Source organism: Lepidochelys kempii, chromosome 6 (genome assembly GCF_965140285.1).
Source record: "Lepidochelys kempii isolate rLepKem1 chromosome 6, rLepKem1.hap1, whole genome shotgun sequence".
Lineage (NCBI taxonomy): Eukaryota > Metazoa > Chordata > Testudines > Cheloniidae > Lepidochelys > Lepidochelys kempii.
Genome location: NC_136385.1, coordinates 105,480,847 through 105,499,952, shown reverse-complemented (window position 1 = coordinate 105,499,952; position 19,106 = coordinate 105,480,847). Strand labels below are relative to the sequence as shown.

Genomic DNA, 19,106 nt, shown 5'->3' with positions numbered 1-19,106 from the left:
ACTTTTATGAATCCTGCTAAGCTTTTGGCCATGCTGATAACTTGTGACAATGGCTACGGATGCATTCTGTAAAATGCATTTCCTTTTTATCAGTGGTAAATTTGTTGCATTTCAATTCCACTGAATATCCCTTTGTTCTTTTATTAGTGGTAAGAGTAAACAGAAGATCCACTAGCTTCACTATGCCATTCTCATGCAAAAACTATGTTAAAAGAACATTAAGGTTGCAAAGTGAAATACTCTAAAGTTTGGACATCCAAAGATAAGGCTGTTTGTGCAACCTTAACTGTGCCCTTTTTTGCACATACATTAGGAGTTAGTATTTTTTCAAATTAGTTAGTGTTTTTACATGATCACCAACTGTTTCTCAAATATACAATATATCAGAATAATACAATTTTTACACAGCTCTAGGTATACATGTGTAGAACATTATACATAATGAAAAAAAATAGTATTCCCAACATTCAAAGAGAATTTATTTCACATGTTTAATATTTAGGTTTTGTTTTTATATTCCAATGGATTACAGAATGTGTCTTTTTTTTTAAGTTGTATTTCTCATCAATAAATTTTATCTGCCATTCTGCTGCCACTTAACTTTGTTAAGTCCCTCTGAGGTTCCTCACAGTCTTCTCCTCTTGATTAACTTAAATAATTTTGTGACTGGCACAAATTTCATTATTGAACTGTTCAGTTCACTTCCAGATCATTAATGAATTTATTAAACAATAAAGAGCCATGCACAGAACCTGCAGGCACCCCACAGTGAATCTTTTATGTTGAAAATTGATAATTTATTCCTATTTTTTTCTATCCTAGACATTTTCTAATTTGTGTCAATACTTTAGCCTTCATATTGTATCAACAGAGGGCTGATCCAAAGTTCAATTAATTCAGTGGGAGAGACACCCATTCATTTTAATGGGTCTTGAATTAGGCATCGAGTTTCTTTAATAGACTTATAAAGGTCTTTGTAAAAATACAAATAAATGATATCATATGGTCCTCCTCTAACCACTATTATGTTGACATGCTCTAGTAGATTAATAGGCAAGATTTAATGTTATAAAAAACATGCTTTTGTGTCCTATCATACCAGGTTCTTCTGGATATTTTATAATCCTCTTTTTCTTTTCAACTATCACAGAAAATCTTAGCCCTGTTACTCAACTTATTTAAAGAAGCCATTTAATATTATATTAATATACACCATGAAACTATTAGGGTTAGTTTTTTCCATATAAAATTTCATACAATTGGTACAATACCTCACATTTGCTACTGGATCATGGGTAAGCTCGAGCACAGGTAGAAAGAAGTATTTACAAAAGAATGATTTGGAAAACAGTTCCATAATGAATTCACAGGTGTCTAAAAAGCGAAGTCTGTTCCAGTAACTTTTTCCTTGGCCCAGCTCTGGAAAATAAAACCCCAAAAAGGTTATCTGTAAAGTTTTAAAAATGAAATAGATCATGTCAAGGATTAGCCTGAGACTGAAAGTGATTTTAATGGTTGTGATAGGGTCAATAAACTTGTCGCAAACCCCAGCGTGTCAGCCTATCTCAAATTCACTCTCTGGTTGAAATCCTGACCCCACTGAAGACAGTGCAGTTTTGCCTCTGATTTCAATGGGGGCCAGGACATCATCCTCTGTGTTTGATTAGCCAACTGAAACATCAGAACTAACAAGTGACACAGCTGGTACATGGAACAGAAACTCGTGCATTTCACGCCACATATCAGGTGCATGAAGCTAGAGATGTGCAAATATTAAGGATCATTAATGTGGGCTTTTCATCCTTCTATGCAATTTTTGAGGAACTACAGTACAGATCAATAGGTCAAATTTGTCAGCTGCTTTTAAATTATTTAAATCCTCTATAAATTATTCATTTTTCAGAAAATGTATCATTCAGCACTCTTTAAAATGCAGCCTCTAGTGTTCTATTTTCTAAGAAAAACTGCTTTGTATAATACAACACCTTCAGCTAAAAATACTGAATTCCAGCAGTGTGGGTTTACAGGATCTTTCAGCATATGGTAAATTTCCTGCATAGACTCTTCCTGCTGAGTACTTTGCATAGCTGTGGTACATATTCACATGTCTTATCTGATGACACTGTGGACCAAACTGGTGGTCCCATATGTCTTCTGAATATTGTTTCTTCATTGATGATATGGTTACAGAGTACAATCCTAAGCACCATCTCCTTTTCATTTACCAGAATTAATTTGCTTCTCATAAAATAATCAAGAAAAAATTACTGCTTACGTTCTATCAGTTTCTGAATCACTTCATGCCTCTGTTCTTGTTTGCGATTATAGCGTAAATAAACACAGAGAGTTCGAGCAGCTGCTTTTTGGACAGGGAGAACATTCTTAAAAGAAACAGGAAATACAGTTAAACATCTAAAGGCATGTATAGGTACTTCTGGACACACTATCAACTACAAGAGAAAAATAAGACAACTCATCAGGTTCCTTCTGAAAGTGTGATATTTTGGCATGTGGTTTTATTTTCCTTTTTTTCCCCTTGCAATATATTCTACATTATTTTTTCATTCTAAGGGTAACAGATATTACACTTCAAGTTGAAATACTTTTTAATGTCTACTCAGATCAAGTATTTTTACAAATAGACTCCATTAATATTTAATTAGACCTCTTTTTTAATTCAAACAATGTCACTTTTCAGACTGATAACAGCCAAACAATAACTTATAGGCACAGCTGGTTGAAAACATTTAGTTCCATAAAATGTAGGAACAAACTCAGATGTTTAAAAAGGTCTGAATGTTTAACACTGAACCTGTATTGTGCTCTAGGCACATGTAGAACATAACTTACTGTATACTGCATTTTGATTTCAGCTTTTGTGGGTCTGCATGGCTCCTGATGTGTGTAGTATTTACAGACCTATAATTTTGGCCCATGATTAAGGCTAAGATTTGTCATGGTTATTTTTAGTAAAAGTCACGGACTGGTCACGGGCAATAAACAAAAATTCACGGAAGCCGTGACCTGTGACTTTTACTGCTGCGGCTCCATGGTTTCCCCTGCCACTGTGGTAGCTGGGAGCTGTGGGGATCCCCTCCACTTGCGGCAGCTGGAAGCTGCGTTGGGGAGGGGCGGCCCTCTGCCCAGGGCAGCTAGGAGCTGCAGGGTGACCATATTTCCCAAAGAGAAAATGGGACACCTTCCGCCACTCGCCCAAGTCGTCCCCCACCCCCTGCACGAGGCTGTCGCCCATTGCTGGAACCCTGAGGAGGGTCCCCTCAGGAGTCTGTCACCTGTCCCTGGAACCTTGCAGCCCTTCCTCCACCCCCATCACCTGTTGCTGCTGTTGGCCTGTCACTGGAACCCTGTCAAGGCCCCACTGATTGCCAGCTCCAGAGTGCTGCAGCCCTTGGGAGAATGTCATGGAGATCTCTGGAAAACTTATGAGGAGAACCTGAGGGAACTGGGATTGTTTAGTCTGCAGAAGAAAAGAATGGTGGTGGGGGGGGGGAGGATTTGATAGCTGATTTCAACTACCTGAAGGGGGGTTCTAAAGAGGGATGGATCTAGACTGTTCTCAGTGGTAGCAGATGACAGAACAAGGAGTAATGGTCTCAAGTTGCAGTGTGGGAGGTTTAGGTTAGGTTGGAGTTAGGAAAAACTTTTTCACTCAGCAATGCAAAGTACTAAGAGGGTGGTGAAGCACTGGAATGGGTTACCTAGGGAGTTGGTGGAATCTCCTTCCTTAGAGGTTTTCAAGGTCAGGCTTGGGATGATTTAGTTGGGGATTGGTCCTGCTTTGAGCAGGGGGTTGGACTAGATGACCTCCTGAGGTCCCTTCCAACCCTGATATTCTATGATTCTATGAAGTCAGGAATTGCATGACTTCCATGACCCCTGTGACAGAAACGTAGCCTTATCCATGATCCAACAAAGCACTTAAGCTGTTGCTTAATTCTATCCTTATTCAAGTAAAGCACTTAGGCACATGCTTAACTTTAAGACCCACAGAAAAGAGTCATGAAAAGTGATAGTTTTCTGCAGAAAATTTTGATTTTTTTTGTTAAAAAAAATTCTTAAAACCAAAACACTTTCAGCCAAAACCCAAAATATCTGGATTTGGATATGCTGCTGCAATACCTCATGGGAGCTGTAGTTCAGTTGCCCCACCTCCTCATTCTCCTCTTGGGGCTGAATTCCCCAGTCAGACTTCATCTCCCATGATACATCATGGCTTTGGGACTCCCATAAGGTACAGTCTCCGCTCACCAAGAGGGAAGACAATGGTGCGTAACGGGATATGGAGTCCAACCAGGGAGCCTGGACAGGAGAGGAGACTCACAGCATGAAGCAACTACAGCTCTCATGAAGCAACACAGTACCATACCAAATTGAAATATTTTGGTTGTTGAGTGAAAACTAAAAATATGTTTTACATTTCAGGGATTCATTTTCCATTTTCCGACAACCTCTGTTTATGGGTCAGCTTTTTATATAGTTACCAGATATTCACATTGAAGTAGGTCATGCCACTGAAAAAGTTTACCATTCATATTTTATTCATATGTGCAAAAATAATAAAGAGCTCCCACATCCTTTTCTTTTAAAAATATATTAGTTTTAACTAAAATCATTTAACTGTCATGCACATTTTCTACATTTTGTCTCATATTATTGCTAATAAGCTATATGAGGCCTGATTTACCATTGCATTACTCCACAGAAATCACTGGCATATCACTGGTGTAAAACTGGAGTAATGCAATGGTGAATTGGGCCCATCAACTTTGACCATTTATTTATATAATTTACCCACTTTCTCTCCTCTCTCTATCCCTTTTTTTGTGTTTAAGCTGCTTGGTACAGGGACTGCACTTTCTACTGTTTCTGGAAATCACTTAGCACACTATTGGTGCTACCAAAAATAAACAACAAAAAATAATGCCTTTTTACAGTACTCTTTCTCCTCGATTAATTTAACAAGGCCCCAATCCAGTCTTTCTAAAGCACAATTTATTCCATGGAATTAAATGTCACAAAAGAAAGAGTGTAATATAAAGTAAGCTAAGGGATCAAGTAAAAGATTCATTTTCCAGATGAGAAAATTTTGATTTACACAAAAACATATTGAGAATCAGCAATGGCATGGGAAGGGAAATCCAGAAAAGAATACATGACAATTTCTTGAAATGTTAATGAAGTCCAACTTTTCCTATGAAAGGTGTGGGGAGGGAAGAGGGGGGGTTCTTATGTGATAAAATTAGTGAACAATCTAATTTTGTTCTATAGAAGATAGTATAATAAATACTAATTTTAATTAAAATATATAGTACATAAAGGTATTATTTATATTGTATTAGTCATTCTAAAGCATCAGAAACAAATATGAAAACAACAGAAGAGAGATAGAGACAGCTTGGGGCTCACATTTGTCATAATGATTGTCAACATTCTGTGCAAAAAACGATAATAAATCTGATCACTTGATATGATATGAGGCAGGCATGCATATTTTTGTAATAACTTCTCATGAGTTCTCCATTTTAAAGAAGTTGCTGCTCTCTGTTCCGCAGTCGTTAGTGCCGGAATCAAGTCAGGGACAGTCAATAACTAAAAATATAAATTAAAAACATTAAAAATTTAAAATCTCAAGTCATTATGACACAGTATTAATTGAAGCCTAAAAATTATGTTAATTTAGAAATCTACAAGACTGATTTGTTCCTATTTTAAGATGATAGCCTGTGTTTGCACACGCAAAATCCATTCATCCAATCATGTTGTTATATGGGCCCCCAGCAATGGACAATCTGATCACCTCCCTACATTAATAAATTTGTACTCACAGCATGCCCGTGAGGTAGGGTAGTATCATCCCCATTTTACAGATGGGAAAACTGAGGCACTTGCCCATGATCACAGAGGGAGTAAGTTACAGAGCTGGAAGTAGAACCCAGGTCTCCCAAGTACTCATTCAGTACCCTAATCACAAGGCCATCATTCCTCCTAAAAGGATTAACTGTCTGAAGGGGCAGTTCTACATAAAGTTACGCAGATGTGCATACAAATTACTATTAGACATATGCAACTACACTTTGACTATGAAACCATAAAGATGCAATTGCACAACTTAGATGCAACTTAGCTACTATGTTTGAAAATTTGATCCCTTTTTATGCCATCATGTGCCAGCAATGTCCCTCTGCCATGTACATTGGCCAAACTGGACAGTCTCTACATAAAAAAATAAATGGACACAAATCAGACGTCAAGAATTATAACATTAAAAAACCAGTCGGAGAACACTTCAATCTCTTCGGTCACTCGATTACAGACCTAAAAGTGGTAATTCTTCAACAAAAAAACTTCAAAAACAGTCTTCAACGAGAGACTGCTGAATTGGAATTAATTTGCGAACTGGATACAATTAACTTAGGCTTGAATAAAGACTGGGAGTGGATATGTCATTACACAGAGTAAAACTATTTCCCCTTATTTCCCCTCCTACTGTTCTTGTAAACTGCTGGAAATGGCCCACCTTGATTATCACTACCAAAGGTTCCCCCCGGCCCCCCGCTGGTAATAGCTCACCTTTCCTGATCACTCTTGTTACAGTCTGTATGGTAACACCCATTGTTTCATGTTCTCTGTGTATATAAAATCTCCCCACTATATTTTCCACTGTATGCATCCAATGAAGTGAGCTGTAGCTCATGAAAGCTTATGCTCTAATAAATTTGTTAGTCTCTAAGGTGCCACTAGTACTCCTTTTCTTTTTATGGATACAGACTAATACGGCTGCTACTCAGAAACTTTGTGGTTATTTATTCAGACAGAAGGCAAGTATAAACTGAAAATGTTTGCATTGTGCAAAAGGGCCTTACATCTATATAATTATCTCTCCCTCTTGATATGTATATAAGTAAACAAACAAATACAAATGTCAGTTTGCAGATTTGTCAGAGTCAGGATCTGGTCCCATAATCCTTCTGCAAACAGACTCTCAGTGATTTCAATGAGCATTACATATGTGAAACAATTTCAGTACTAACCTCCTTCATGTTTAGAATTAGACTACAAAACACAGGTTGCTTACTTTGCTTTCTGATCCACTGTTTTCTCCTCCGGTAGTCATAAGTTCAAGAATTTCAGGAAGGTGACTTATCAGTGCATCTAATACCTATTTAAAGACATGTTGGATTAATCATATTTATAAATTTACTTGGCCTGATTCTTCTCTTGCACAAGTTTGATGCTGGTATGTCTCTAGTGATTTCAGTGGTGTTACTACTCTTGTACACCAATATAAATGAAACGAGAATCAGGTCCCATTATTTGTCCTGATGATGTTACTAAGATCATACCCATACTACAATCAGATCTTTTAAACCAAAGTATACACAATATAAAATATTAAAATGTAAATATCTTTCTGTGTACCTCTGCAGTTTCCAGACAGTTTAGTAAGAACTTCATCAGATATGAAAGCAAATAAATATATTTTGGACAATTTTTGCCAGATAAAACTTAAAACTCTTTTTTTATCCAGCTTTAGCAAAACTGCACTTGATAGTGTATTATATTTTACTCTGGAAATGCAGACTAACATGCCATTGAAAGTTTGGGGCATTTAAAACTAGACTAGAAATAACACTATTAAACATACTGTAGGGACAAATCCTAAATTGATGACAGATGGTTTTAGAGCCTCAATTTTTGAGTGCCCAATTGAGACATCTTAAAGGGACCATAATTTTCAGAAGTGCTGAGAACCTGCTCTATGAAAATCAGGCCCTTTTAAGGTGTCTCAAGCTGGGCACCCAAAATCCATATTTATTTTTCAATATCTTGGCTCTATACAAAATAAAGTGGGCCAGATATTGGAATAATTCCACTGAAGTCAAATGAGTAGTCACATACTAAAGACAAGAGTTGAAATTCCTTCAGTATTTTACTGCATTGGGACTGAATTGCTTTTTTCTTATTTAATCGTTTGGCCATTTCAATGGAGAACCAAAAGTGTCACAACATCTTTGCAAGACGGTTAAGTATTTTACACATGGCAAAACTGAGGCAGATGAAATTTAGGTATGTAGCCCAAGGTCACACAGAAAGTCTGTGCCAGACCATGGACAAAAATCTAGGTCTCCTTTCTCTAAGTTCTGTCCCTTAATCACAACACTATTATACCTCCCATTCAGTCAGAGAAAAAACAAACAAACTTGAAACCTCTCCATAATCTATATATACTTAAAATGAATGGATTTACATGTAATTGTATAAATTAATCAATCTTGATAAGTTACAGGGGCAGTGGAATCCAAGGGGGGGGGGTCTAGCACCCCTGCAATGGATATATTATTGTGATCTATGTTTCTGACCCTGCATATCCTTCTTAAGCAAGTTGTTTTGTTGTTCTGCTCAAGCCAGGTAGGGCTCCAGGGCTGCTGAGGGCAGAGGCAAGAGTGAAACCCAGAGGGGCTCAAGCGGTTGCTGCAGTGCCAAATATCGGTCTGGGGAGCAGGTAGGAAACCAGGTGATTAGGCTGGGATCAGCCACCTCTGGTGCATACCACTGGGCCCCCACTTCCCAGCCTGGAGCCAACTGCTCCACCCCAGCGAAATCCCATAGCTCTTCTCACTCCCCAGGGAAAGCACTCACCCCACTCCCACTCCTATCCTTGACACTCTACTTATCCCCCACTCTCAATGCAAAGCCTCCATCCTGATACCCCAACTTTGCCTCCTTCCCCATACAGAGTACCCACCTGGACTTCCTCTGACACTCCGACTTCCTCCTGCTCCTTGATTCTCCCCATTCTCCATGCTTAGTATGTTTAGATTTCTGTACCTATATGTATGTATCCATTCAAAGAGAGCTTCTGCCACTTCTGATAAATTATACCATGTTCAACCAAATTTTGAATACGATAAAAACAGGGGAGGGTTATTGAATTGAAATATCCCCCTATTTTCCCCTTTTATTTTCCTACAGTCATCACCTTCAAAGGCACCAAGATAAATCTGAGTCTAAAATGACTCCTTGAATCTTTATAGAATATGTGAACCAAAAGTAAAACTAATCACTTCAAACATTCATTATATTGGTTTATTGTATTGTTGGTAAGCATTAATGTAAACTAAATTAATGTAACCAACAAATAAAAAAGAGCAAATATATTACCTCCAATGAATCATCCTGTAGTAGTGTTACCAGTTCTTTATGTATTACATACACACCAGAATCTAAAAGCTTAGCAACCTAAAAAATGACAGTAAGGCAAACAAACAAAAACACACTTTAGTTTCATGGAAATACGACAGTTAAAATAGCTGCATTTACTTTTCAGCATGGTTTGACTAGTAATATGAAAGTATGGATGCTGAACAAATCTCTAATATCCACAAATTGCACTTTAAAATTGTTGAGGTTATGTACTTTCCTGCTATTAGCATATAACATTGCTTTTATAACAGCATGCAAAATGAACACCAGAGCTGTTGCATAACTATTAAACATGCCATTGAGACTGGGTTAACAAGAGATTCCTTTTCTAATGTTTATATTCCAAAGGTGGGGTTGTTGTTTTTTGTTTTGTTTTGTTTTAAAAAGAAGACCTGCAAATACTTAGAGAAACATTCAGGGCTTTTAAAACAGCCTGCTGCATGCTCCAGTAACAGAGGTAACAGAGTCAGACAGCAGAATTGAAGAAATAAAGGTTGGTTTGGCGTCAGCTATAGGCCCTAAGCCTCCGTAATCTTTGCAATTTGAGGTTCTCACTTCATAAACTCCAAGGCTGCTGGCATTTTTGATTAGATTTCACAAGTCACATTTAAAGTTCTGCAGTAAGCCTGATGTCAATGTTAAAACAATCAGTAACATATGGCAGCAAATAAGAGAAAAGTGTCAAGGAATCTGACTTCTCAGCCATGTGGGGTAAATCATAGCTTCCTTTTGAGGTAATACTTGATACTCTTTAATCATTTTCTTTGTATCACTTAGCTCATGCTAACAATCTGTTTACCTCCAGCTAAGAGGAAGGATATAATTTCTTTTAGGAAATGGCTACAAAGCATATTAAATCAAAAATATATCCAACTAGAGATGAGCATCATAAATTACTGATATCGGTGTGACATTTGGATGACTAATTACACTGATGACATAATAACACATTAACATACCCTAACTGTGCACAGCATTTCAAGTGTAATCTCACGAGTCCCTTTTACAGGGATAAAATAATTTTCTTTTATTTATTCAAATATCAGTTTAAAGGTGTCTGGAGGCAGACACACTAAGTATCGGATTTTGCAGAATTATACGCTAGTTATACAATTTCCACTACTAGCTTCAATTAGCTCCTTCTACGGCAATGTTGTGCAGAGGTTAAAGCAGGGAACTGGGAGTCAAGATACACTGGTTTTATTTCTAATTCTACTACAAATTCACCGTAAAACCTTCAACAAACTGTTTAATCTCAGCCTCATTCTCCCCTGTCTATAAATTGGGGATAATAAGAGTGAGTCCTGAGTTGCTCTGAGGCTTACAGTAAAGCTCTGCAATCCTTGGATGAAAGCCACCATCTGAAGAGTATGGATTATTACTAAATTGAGGAAGGGGATTTTACATTCATTTGTGCAATTCATTCCATTTAAAAATCATTAATACCTACACAACCACACCATCTAATATATTTAATAAAACAGGATAGCGCAGCTTATAGAAAACCAAGCAGTTAATTATAATATACATACTTGTTACATTTCTATAACTTTCTAACTCTGTTAATATTAACATTCAGTCAATGTTTTGCCTAGACCTGGTGTTTACAATGTCTTCCCCACACTGCCAACTAAGCCCCAAATCCTACAGTCCTAGAGAAGGATTGCAGAATCAGATTAAATGCAGCATATTCTTTTCTCACATTCTCTAAGAACATAAGAACATAAGAATTGTCATACTGGGTCAGACCAAAGGTCCATCCAGCCCAGTACCCTGTCTACTGACAGTGGCCAATGCCAGGTGCCCCAGAGGGAGTGAACCTAATAGGTAATGATCAAGTGATCTCTTTCCTGCCACCTATCTTCACCCTCTGACAAACAGAGGCTAGGGACACCATTCCTTACCCATCCTGGCTAATAGCCATTAATGGACTTAACCGCCATGAATTTATCCAGTTCTCTTTTAAACACTGTTATAGTCCTAGCCTTCAGAACTGCCTCCAACAAGGAGTTCCACAGGTTGACTGTGCGCTGAGTGAAGAAGAACTTCCTTTTATTTGTTTTAAACCTGCCGCCCATTAATTTCATTTGGTGGCCCTTAGTTCTTATATTATGGGAACAAGTAAATAACTTTTCCTTATTCACTTTCTCCACACCACTCATGATTTTATATACCTCTATCATATCCCCCCCTTAGTCTCCTCTTTTCCAAGCTGAAAAGTCCTAACCTCTTTAATCTCTCCTCCTATGGGACCCGTTCCAAACCCCTAATCATTTTAGTTGCCCTTTTCTGAACTTTTTCTAATGCCAGTATATCTTTTTTGAGATGAGGGGACCACATCTGTATGCAGTATTCAAGATATGGGCATATCATGGATTTATATAAGGGCAATAAGATAGTATCTGTCTTATTCTCTATCCCTTTTTTAATGATTCCTAACATACCGTTTGCTTTTTTGACTGCTGCTGCACACTGCATGGACATCTTGAGAGAACTATCCTCGACGACTCCAAGATCTTTCTCCTGATTAGTTGTAGCTAAATTAGCCCCCATCATATTGTATGTATAGTTGGGGTTATTTTTTCCAAAGTGCATTACTTTACATTTATCCACATTAAATTTCATTTGCCATTTTGTTGCCCAATCACTTAGTTTTGTGAGATCTTTTTGAAGTTTTTCACAGTCTGCTTTGGTCATAGAATCATAGAATATCAGGATTGGAAGGGACCTCAGGAGGTCATCTAGTCCAACCCCCTGCTCAAAGCAGGACCAGTCCCCAATTAAATCATCCCAGCCAGGGCTCTGTCAAGCCTGACCTTAAAAACTTCTAAGGAAGGAGATTCTACCACCTCCCTAGGTAACGCATCTTGAGCAGTTTAGTATTGTCTGCAAACTTTGCCACCTCACTGTTTACCCCTTTCTCCAGATCATTTATGAATAAGTTGAATAGGACTTATCCTAGGACTGACCCTTAAAGAACACCACTAGTTACCCCTCTCCATTCTGGAAATTTACCATTTATTCCTATCCTTTGTTCCCTGTCTTTTAACCAGTTCTCAATCCATGAAAGGATCTTCCCTCTTATCCCATGACAACTTAATTTACGTAAGAGCCTTTGATGAGGGACCTTGTCAAAGGCTTTCTGGAAATCTGAGTATACTATGTCCCTGGATCCCCCTTGTCCACATGTTTGTTGACCCCCTCAAAGAACTCGAATAGATTAGTCAGACATGATCTCCCTTTACAGAAACCATGTTAACTTTTGCGCAACAATTTATGTTCTTCTATGTGTCTGACAATTTTATTCTTTACTATTGTTTCAACTAATTTGCCCAGTACTGACGTTAAGACTTAAGGTCTGTAATTGCCAGGATCACCTCTAGAGCCCTTCTTAAATATTGGCGTTACATTAGCTATTCTCCAGTCATTGGGTACAGTAGCTGATTTAAAGGACAGGTTACAAACCATAGCTAATAGCTCCGCAATTTTACATTTGAGTTCTTTCAAAACTTTTGGGTGAATGCCATCTGGTCCCGGTGACTTGTTACTGTTAAATTTCTCAATTAATTCCAAAACCTTCTCTAGTGACACTTCAATCTGTAACAATTCCTCAGATTTGTCACCTAAAAGAGACGTCTCAGGTTTGGGAATCTCCCTAACATCCTCAGCCGTGAAGACTGAAGCAAATAATTAATTTAGTTTCTCTGCGATGACTTTATCATCTTTAAGTGCTCCTTTTGTATCTCGATCATCCAGGAGCCCCACTGGTTGTTTAGCAGGCTTCCTGCTTCTGATGTACTTAAAAAACATTTTGTTATTACCTTTTGAGTTTTTGGCTAGCTGTTCTTCAAACTCCTTTTTGGCTTTTCTTATTACATTTTTACATTTAATTTAGCAGTGTTTATGCTCCTTTCTATTTACCTCACTAGGATCTGACTTCCACTTTTTAAAAGATGCCTTTTTATCTCTCACTGCTTCTTTTACATGGTTGTTAAGCCAGGGTGGCTCTTTTTTAGTTCTTTTACTGTGTTTTTTAATTTGGGGTATACATTTAAGTTGAGCCTGTATTATGGTGTCTTTGAGAAGCATCCATGCAGCTTGCAGGGATTTCACTCTAGTCACTGTACCTTTTAATTTCTCAAAAAGAAAAGAAGTACTTGTGGCACCTTAGAGACTAACCAATTTATTTGAGCATGAGCTTTCGTGAGCTACAGCTCACTTCATCGGATGCATACCGTGGAAACTGCAGCAGACTTTATATACACACAGAGAATATGAAACAATACCTCCTCCCACCCCACTGTCCTGCTGGTAATAGCTTATCTAAAGTGATCATCAGGTTGGGCCATTTCCAGCACTGTGGTGGAAATGGCCCAACCTGATGATCACTTTAGATAAGCTATTACCAGCAGGACAGTGGGGTGGGAGGAGGTATTGTTTCATATTCTCTGTGTGTATATAAAGTCTGCTGCAGTTTCCACAGCATGCATCCGATGAAGTGAGCTGTAGCTCACGAAAGCTCATGCTCAAATAAATTGGTTAGTCTCTAAGGTGCCACAAGTACTCCTTTTCTTTTTGCGAATACAGACTAACACGGCTGTTACTCTGAAACCTTTTAATTTCTGTTTAACTAACCTCCTCATTTTTGCATCGTTCCCCTTTCTGAAATTAAATGCCACAGTGTTGGGCTGTTGAGGTGTTCTTCCCACCACAGGAATGTTAAATGTTATTATATTATGATCACTATTTCCAAGCGGTCCTGTTATAGTTACCTCTTGGACCAGATCCTGTGCTCCACTCAGGACTAGATCGAGAGTTGCCTCTCCCCTTGTGGGTTCCTGTACAAGCTGCTCTCACTCATGTCTCCCTCAAATTCCATCCTTCTTGCCTTTTTTAAAATCTACTCTCCCCCCACTGGTTTGGGATGTGTGTGTGTGGGGGGGGGGGGGCAGAATTCTTTCCCTTAATCCCAATTATTTCTCCCAAGTCCTGTCCTCTGGCCCTTTGTCTCCAAAATCTTGGACCATACTGTTTATTTATTTATTTCCTGTCCTGGAGTTTTTTCTATCTGCTGTCCTCCTAATCCACTAAGCCGAAACTTCCCACACCAAAGTCAATGATAACTTCCTTCTAGTTAAATTTCCAGTCCCTTAAAATATATTTTAAAACATGTGTAGTGGATATAATTCTATATAAGAAGACTTTCAATAAATTGAAGAATTTTAGCAAATTTTCCAAAGCTTTCTCACTGAGGCACTGCGTAGTTAAAATATAACAAATGTCAATTTAAGCAGACAAATATAAAAACCACATAAAATATTAAAAAGCAAAACAAAGCAAAAAAACCTGAAGTATTAACAAAGAAACTTTCTGGACTTACTTCATACAAGCCAATAGCCATAGTGTATCTGACTGGCACTTCAGGGTCATGACAAAGACAGAAAAATGTAGAGTATAGTTCCAAATGGAAGTTTTTTGGATCCACAAAAGCAATCATGGCCTGTGGACAAATAAGATGGAATCTTTAATCCAAATGTACACATACAGGGCCAAAATGTTTGGGATTCCAGCTACTGGACGGACCACCTCTTCCCCTGTGTGACACCACTGCTGCTGTAATCAGCAGGACACTTGAGCTAATACACACTGACTTAAAAATGGGGGAGCTGGTGATAGGACATTTTCTTTGACTGGTCCTCAACTCTGGAACTCTCTCCTACCCCTATGGTCTGACACAGTTTGGATCAGCTAACTTCTGGACATGCTGCAAGGCTTTTTCTGAAGAGAGAGATTGAGAAACACAGAATAATTTGCACAGGAACCTATTATTTCATGATGAGTTAGCTAATGGGCAATTTATATTCTGAGAGATTGGGTCAGTTCCAGGAGGACAGGAAAAAGTCTTGGCATTGTGGATACGGATCCTTTAGTTTTACATATTTTAAATTAGTCTCTAAACAACTAAAACCTTCAATTGGAGCTTTTAAATACAAATAAATAAAATACATTTTTAGCCAGCAACAAAGCCAATTTCTGAAATTTTGGCTACCATTGTTTATGCACAAAACATGCATTTGCTCAAGTAAACCAGTAGATATCTAATTATGTATTTTGTGTGTATTTTAAGCCAACTTAAAAAAACATGGCTGAAAGGTTGCCTATAAAGAAATTTTCCTTTAAATATAAAGGATACCTGTATACATTCAAAATAGAAGACGGATTAATCGAAACAATAGTTTTAGGCATAAAAGCCTCATTTCTATATATGTGAAAAGACCTTTTATTTAGCAAATACATAAGGGTTCATAAATTAGATGCATATCTAACTCATTCGGAGCTAAATCCTGTGCCCCTTGTGTATGTTGGAGATCACCGATGACAGGAATCTCTTGGTCAAAACTCACCACTGGTTTTCTGTGATTTGGTGATGAGGATCCTTCCTCATAACTAAGGCTATGATTATGTCACGTAAGCAGGGATGGCCTTACCATAAGGCGAACTGAGGCGGCCGCCTCAGGTGCCAGACTGTGGGGGGCGCCACTAGGACCCAGAGTGTAGAAAATTATGTCTGCTGCTGGGTGCATATGTATTCTCTCTGCTCTAGATGCACAGAGATGGTGGAGTGCTATGCTGGAGAAAGGAGGGCACAAGAGACATAACAGGCAGATAGGAGAAAAGGTGAGAGGGAATAACAGAAAGCAGCAGGAGCTGCAGGGAGAGAGAGGAGGAGGAGCTTCTTATGTACCTCTCTAGCACCTACAGGACTGATTAACACCAGCTTCGCAGGGAGCTTCCTGTTTCCTGCTGCTTCCCTGAACCCACTTGAGGAGAACAAGCAGTCACCTGAAGTAGTAGGAGCCAGTTAGGCCCTTAAGACGTTGATATCTTCCCTCACTCAGGCCCTCCTACCAGCCTGCTTATTTATCCCCTTCAATAGAGAGTTGAGAGTCACTACAGCTGGCACAGAACAGCAGTCATGAGTGAAAGAAGAAAACAGCCCTCTGAGGCAGTATTCAGAAAATGAAAGAAAGCAAAGGAAGTTTTTCTATCTAAGCAGGAAGGAGCTCTCCTGAGATACATAGACACAAATGTTCACAGTGAGCCTTCCGGCCCCAGTGACGATGTGAGTGGTGAGGAGATGCCTGATCTTCCAGTTAGTCAGAGTGCAGGTGACCTGGCAGCTACTGCAGCATCCGTATTTCCATCTCAAATGGATGTAACCATGCACATTCCTGAAGAAAAGTGTAGATCAGAGAAGAGTGCGGTGGAGGCGCGAGAAACACCTGCTGCTGAGTTTAGTTCCTTAAATCTAGATGATCCCTGAATGTGGACCCACTTGAGCAGTAGCCTGAGGGACTTCCTTGTACTGCATAGGCCACAGCACGTGAAAAACTTCATGTTCCCCAAAGACAATGAAAATAGAAGTTTCCATCCAACACATTACTGGCGTGAAATCCCCAACGGTGACAAAGTGGAGAGGCCATGGCTTATGTACTCAAAAACCCAGAATGCTGCATACTGTTTTTGTTGCCAACTCTTCCAGTCTAATGTTCCAGCTGCATTGGGTTCTACAGGAACAAAGGACTGGAAAAATCTGGCTAGAAATCTGGCATGCCATGAGAAGGCAGCAAATCACCAGAGAGCATTCCATAGGTGGAAAGAGCTTGAGATGAGACTAAGGTTAAAGGCCACCATAGATGATCAGCATCAAGAGAAGATTGTATCAGAGTCTCTTTACTGGCAAAATGTTCTGAAAAGGCTCATTGCCATTGTGAGAATGCTTGCAACCCAAAACCTAGCACTGCATGGCACTTCAGATCAGCTGTATGTGCCAAACAATGGAAACTTCCTTAAAACTGTGGAGGTGATGGCTGAATTTGATGCTGTACTGCAGGAGCATCTAAGAAGAGTCATGACCCAAGAAATGTACACACACCACTACCTTGGAAAAACAAGTCAAAATCATATAGTTACTGGCAACAAAAGTCAAACAGAAGATTGTGGCAGATCTGAAGTCAGCAAGATATTACTCTTTTATTCTGGACTGCACACCTGACATCAGCCATACGGAACAAATGACTTTAATGGTGTGTTTTACAACAACAACAGAAACTAGTGAAAATGTCCCTGCAATGGTGACTGTCAGAGAGCATTTTCTAGAATTTATTGACATTGATGATACTACAGGAGCTGGTATGACAAATGTGCTTCTTAAAAAGCTGGAAGATACGGGAATTGTGATAGCTGACATGAGAGGTCAGGGCTACGATAATGGTGCCAACGTGAGAGGAAAGAACAGAGGAGTGCAGACATGGATCCGAGAGTTAAACCCTGAAGCTTTTTTGTCCCATGCAGTTCTCATTCATTGAACTTGGTGGTCAGTGATGCAGCATCAGCTTCTAGTGAGGTTGCTAAATTTTTTATGTAATTCAAAGCATCTATGTATTTTTTTCTGCATCAACTCATCGATGGCAAATTTTGAAGCAACTTCTGGGAACATCCTCTCTGACACTGAAACCACTGAGTGCTACATTATGGGAAAGTCAAGTGGAGGTGATAAAGCCTATCAAACACCAAATTGGGAAGACAGATGATTCCATGGTTGCCATTATGGAGGATAATGCTATGACAGGAATTGTTCGTGGGAGAACAGTGGCAGAGCGAAATGGAATCACCAGAAACATACATAACTTCAAATTTCTGTGTGGCTTAGTGTTGTGGCATGACATACTGTTTGAAATAAATGTTGTAAGCAAGAGACTACAAGGTGTTGATCTTCATATATGTGGAGCAATAGAACAACTGGACAAAGCAAAGTCATACCTACAGTCTTACTGGTCAGATGAGGCATTTCAAAACGTTCTGAAGAGTGCACAGAAGTTGACAGAGGAACTTCACACTGAAGCTATTTTCCCACCCATTCAAGAACACAAGAGTCACCGAAGAAGAAGACATTTTGATTACGAGACACGGGATAATCCCATAAGAGACCCCAAACAACAATTCAAAGTTGAATTCTTTAACCAGGTGCTAGATTGTGCAATACAGTCAGCTGAAGAACGTTTCATGCAGCTCAAGGAACCCAGCAGTATATTTGGGATGTTGTATGATATTCCAAAACTCCTCACTATGCCTGAAGAAGACCTACACCAGCAACGCAGGGCACTAGAGACAGTGTTGACACATGCTGACATGTGCGATATTGATGCAAGTGATTTAGGTGATGAACTGAAAGCCTTTTCAAGATACATTTCAGCAGGATCAACTCCAAAGGCTATTCTGGAATACATGTTCACAAATAAGATGACCACCCTCTTTCCAAATGCTTTTGTTGCTCTGCGCATACTTCTAACACTTCCTGTAACAGTTGCCAGTGGAGAATGCAGCTTCTCCAAGCTGAAGTTAATAAAAACACATCTATGCTCCACAATGACACAGGAGAGGCTGGTCGACCTTGCAACCATCTCAATAGAGCATGAACGGGCCCAGACCGTGGAGCTTCAGGAAGAAGTTCAAATCTTTGCAACCAAGAAGGCACGGAAAGCACCACTTTGATGATTCAAACAGATAAAAATGCCAGTGTTTACTATGCAGACAAGAAAAGTTACATTTGCTGTTCAGGCATTTGAAAGTTAAGTGTTACTTAAAATTTTTGAACAATGCATTTTAAGTTGTTAGTTCTCCTTTATTGGGGTAGGTAGCAGAGCAGTACCATGAGAGGAGTAGAAGAGGAAGAAGGCAAAATTTCAAAGTTTTGGCCCAAGCAAGGGCATGTGCGGGCGTCATTTGAGCCTCAGGTGCCAAAATGTTGTGGGTCGGCCCGGCACATAAGTAAGTCACGGAATCTGTGACTTCCATTGACCTCTGTGACATTTTCAGCC

The 19,106-nt window shown here is 39.0% G+C and overlaps 1 protein-coding gene across 4 annotated transcripts in view; it reads right to left on the bottom strand.

The window, feature by feature from the left end:
• PPP4R4 (protein phosphatase 4 regulatory subunit 4) overlaps positions 1 to 19,106 on the bottom strand; it is a 119,323-nt gene that overhangs the window by 21,198 nt on the left and 79,019 nt on the right. For all 4 annotated transcript variants that reach the window (XM_073349556.2, XM_073349559.2, XM_073349557.2 and 1 more), the window contains 6 exons: positions 14,606 to 14,725; positions 9,184 to 9,261; positions 7,097 to 7,180; positions 5,428 to 5,610; positions 2,276 to 2,381; positions 1,272 to 1,419 (listed from right to left, as the gene is read on the bottom strand). In XM_073349556.2, the coding sequence (XP_073205657.2) occupies positions 1,272 to 1,419; positions 2,276 to 2,381; positions 5,428 to 5,610; positions 7,097 to 7,180; positions 9,184 to 9,261; positions 14,606 to 14,725 (719 nt within the window). The remainder of the gene's footprint in view (positions 1 to 1,271; positions 1,420 to 2,275; positions 2,382 to 5,427; positions 5,611 to 7,096; positions 7,181 to 9,183; positions 9,262 to 14,605; positions 14,726 to 19,106) is intronic.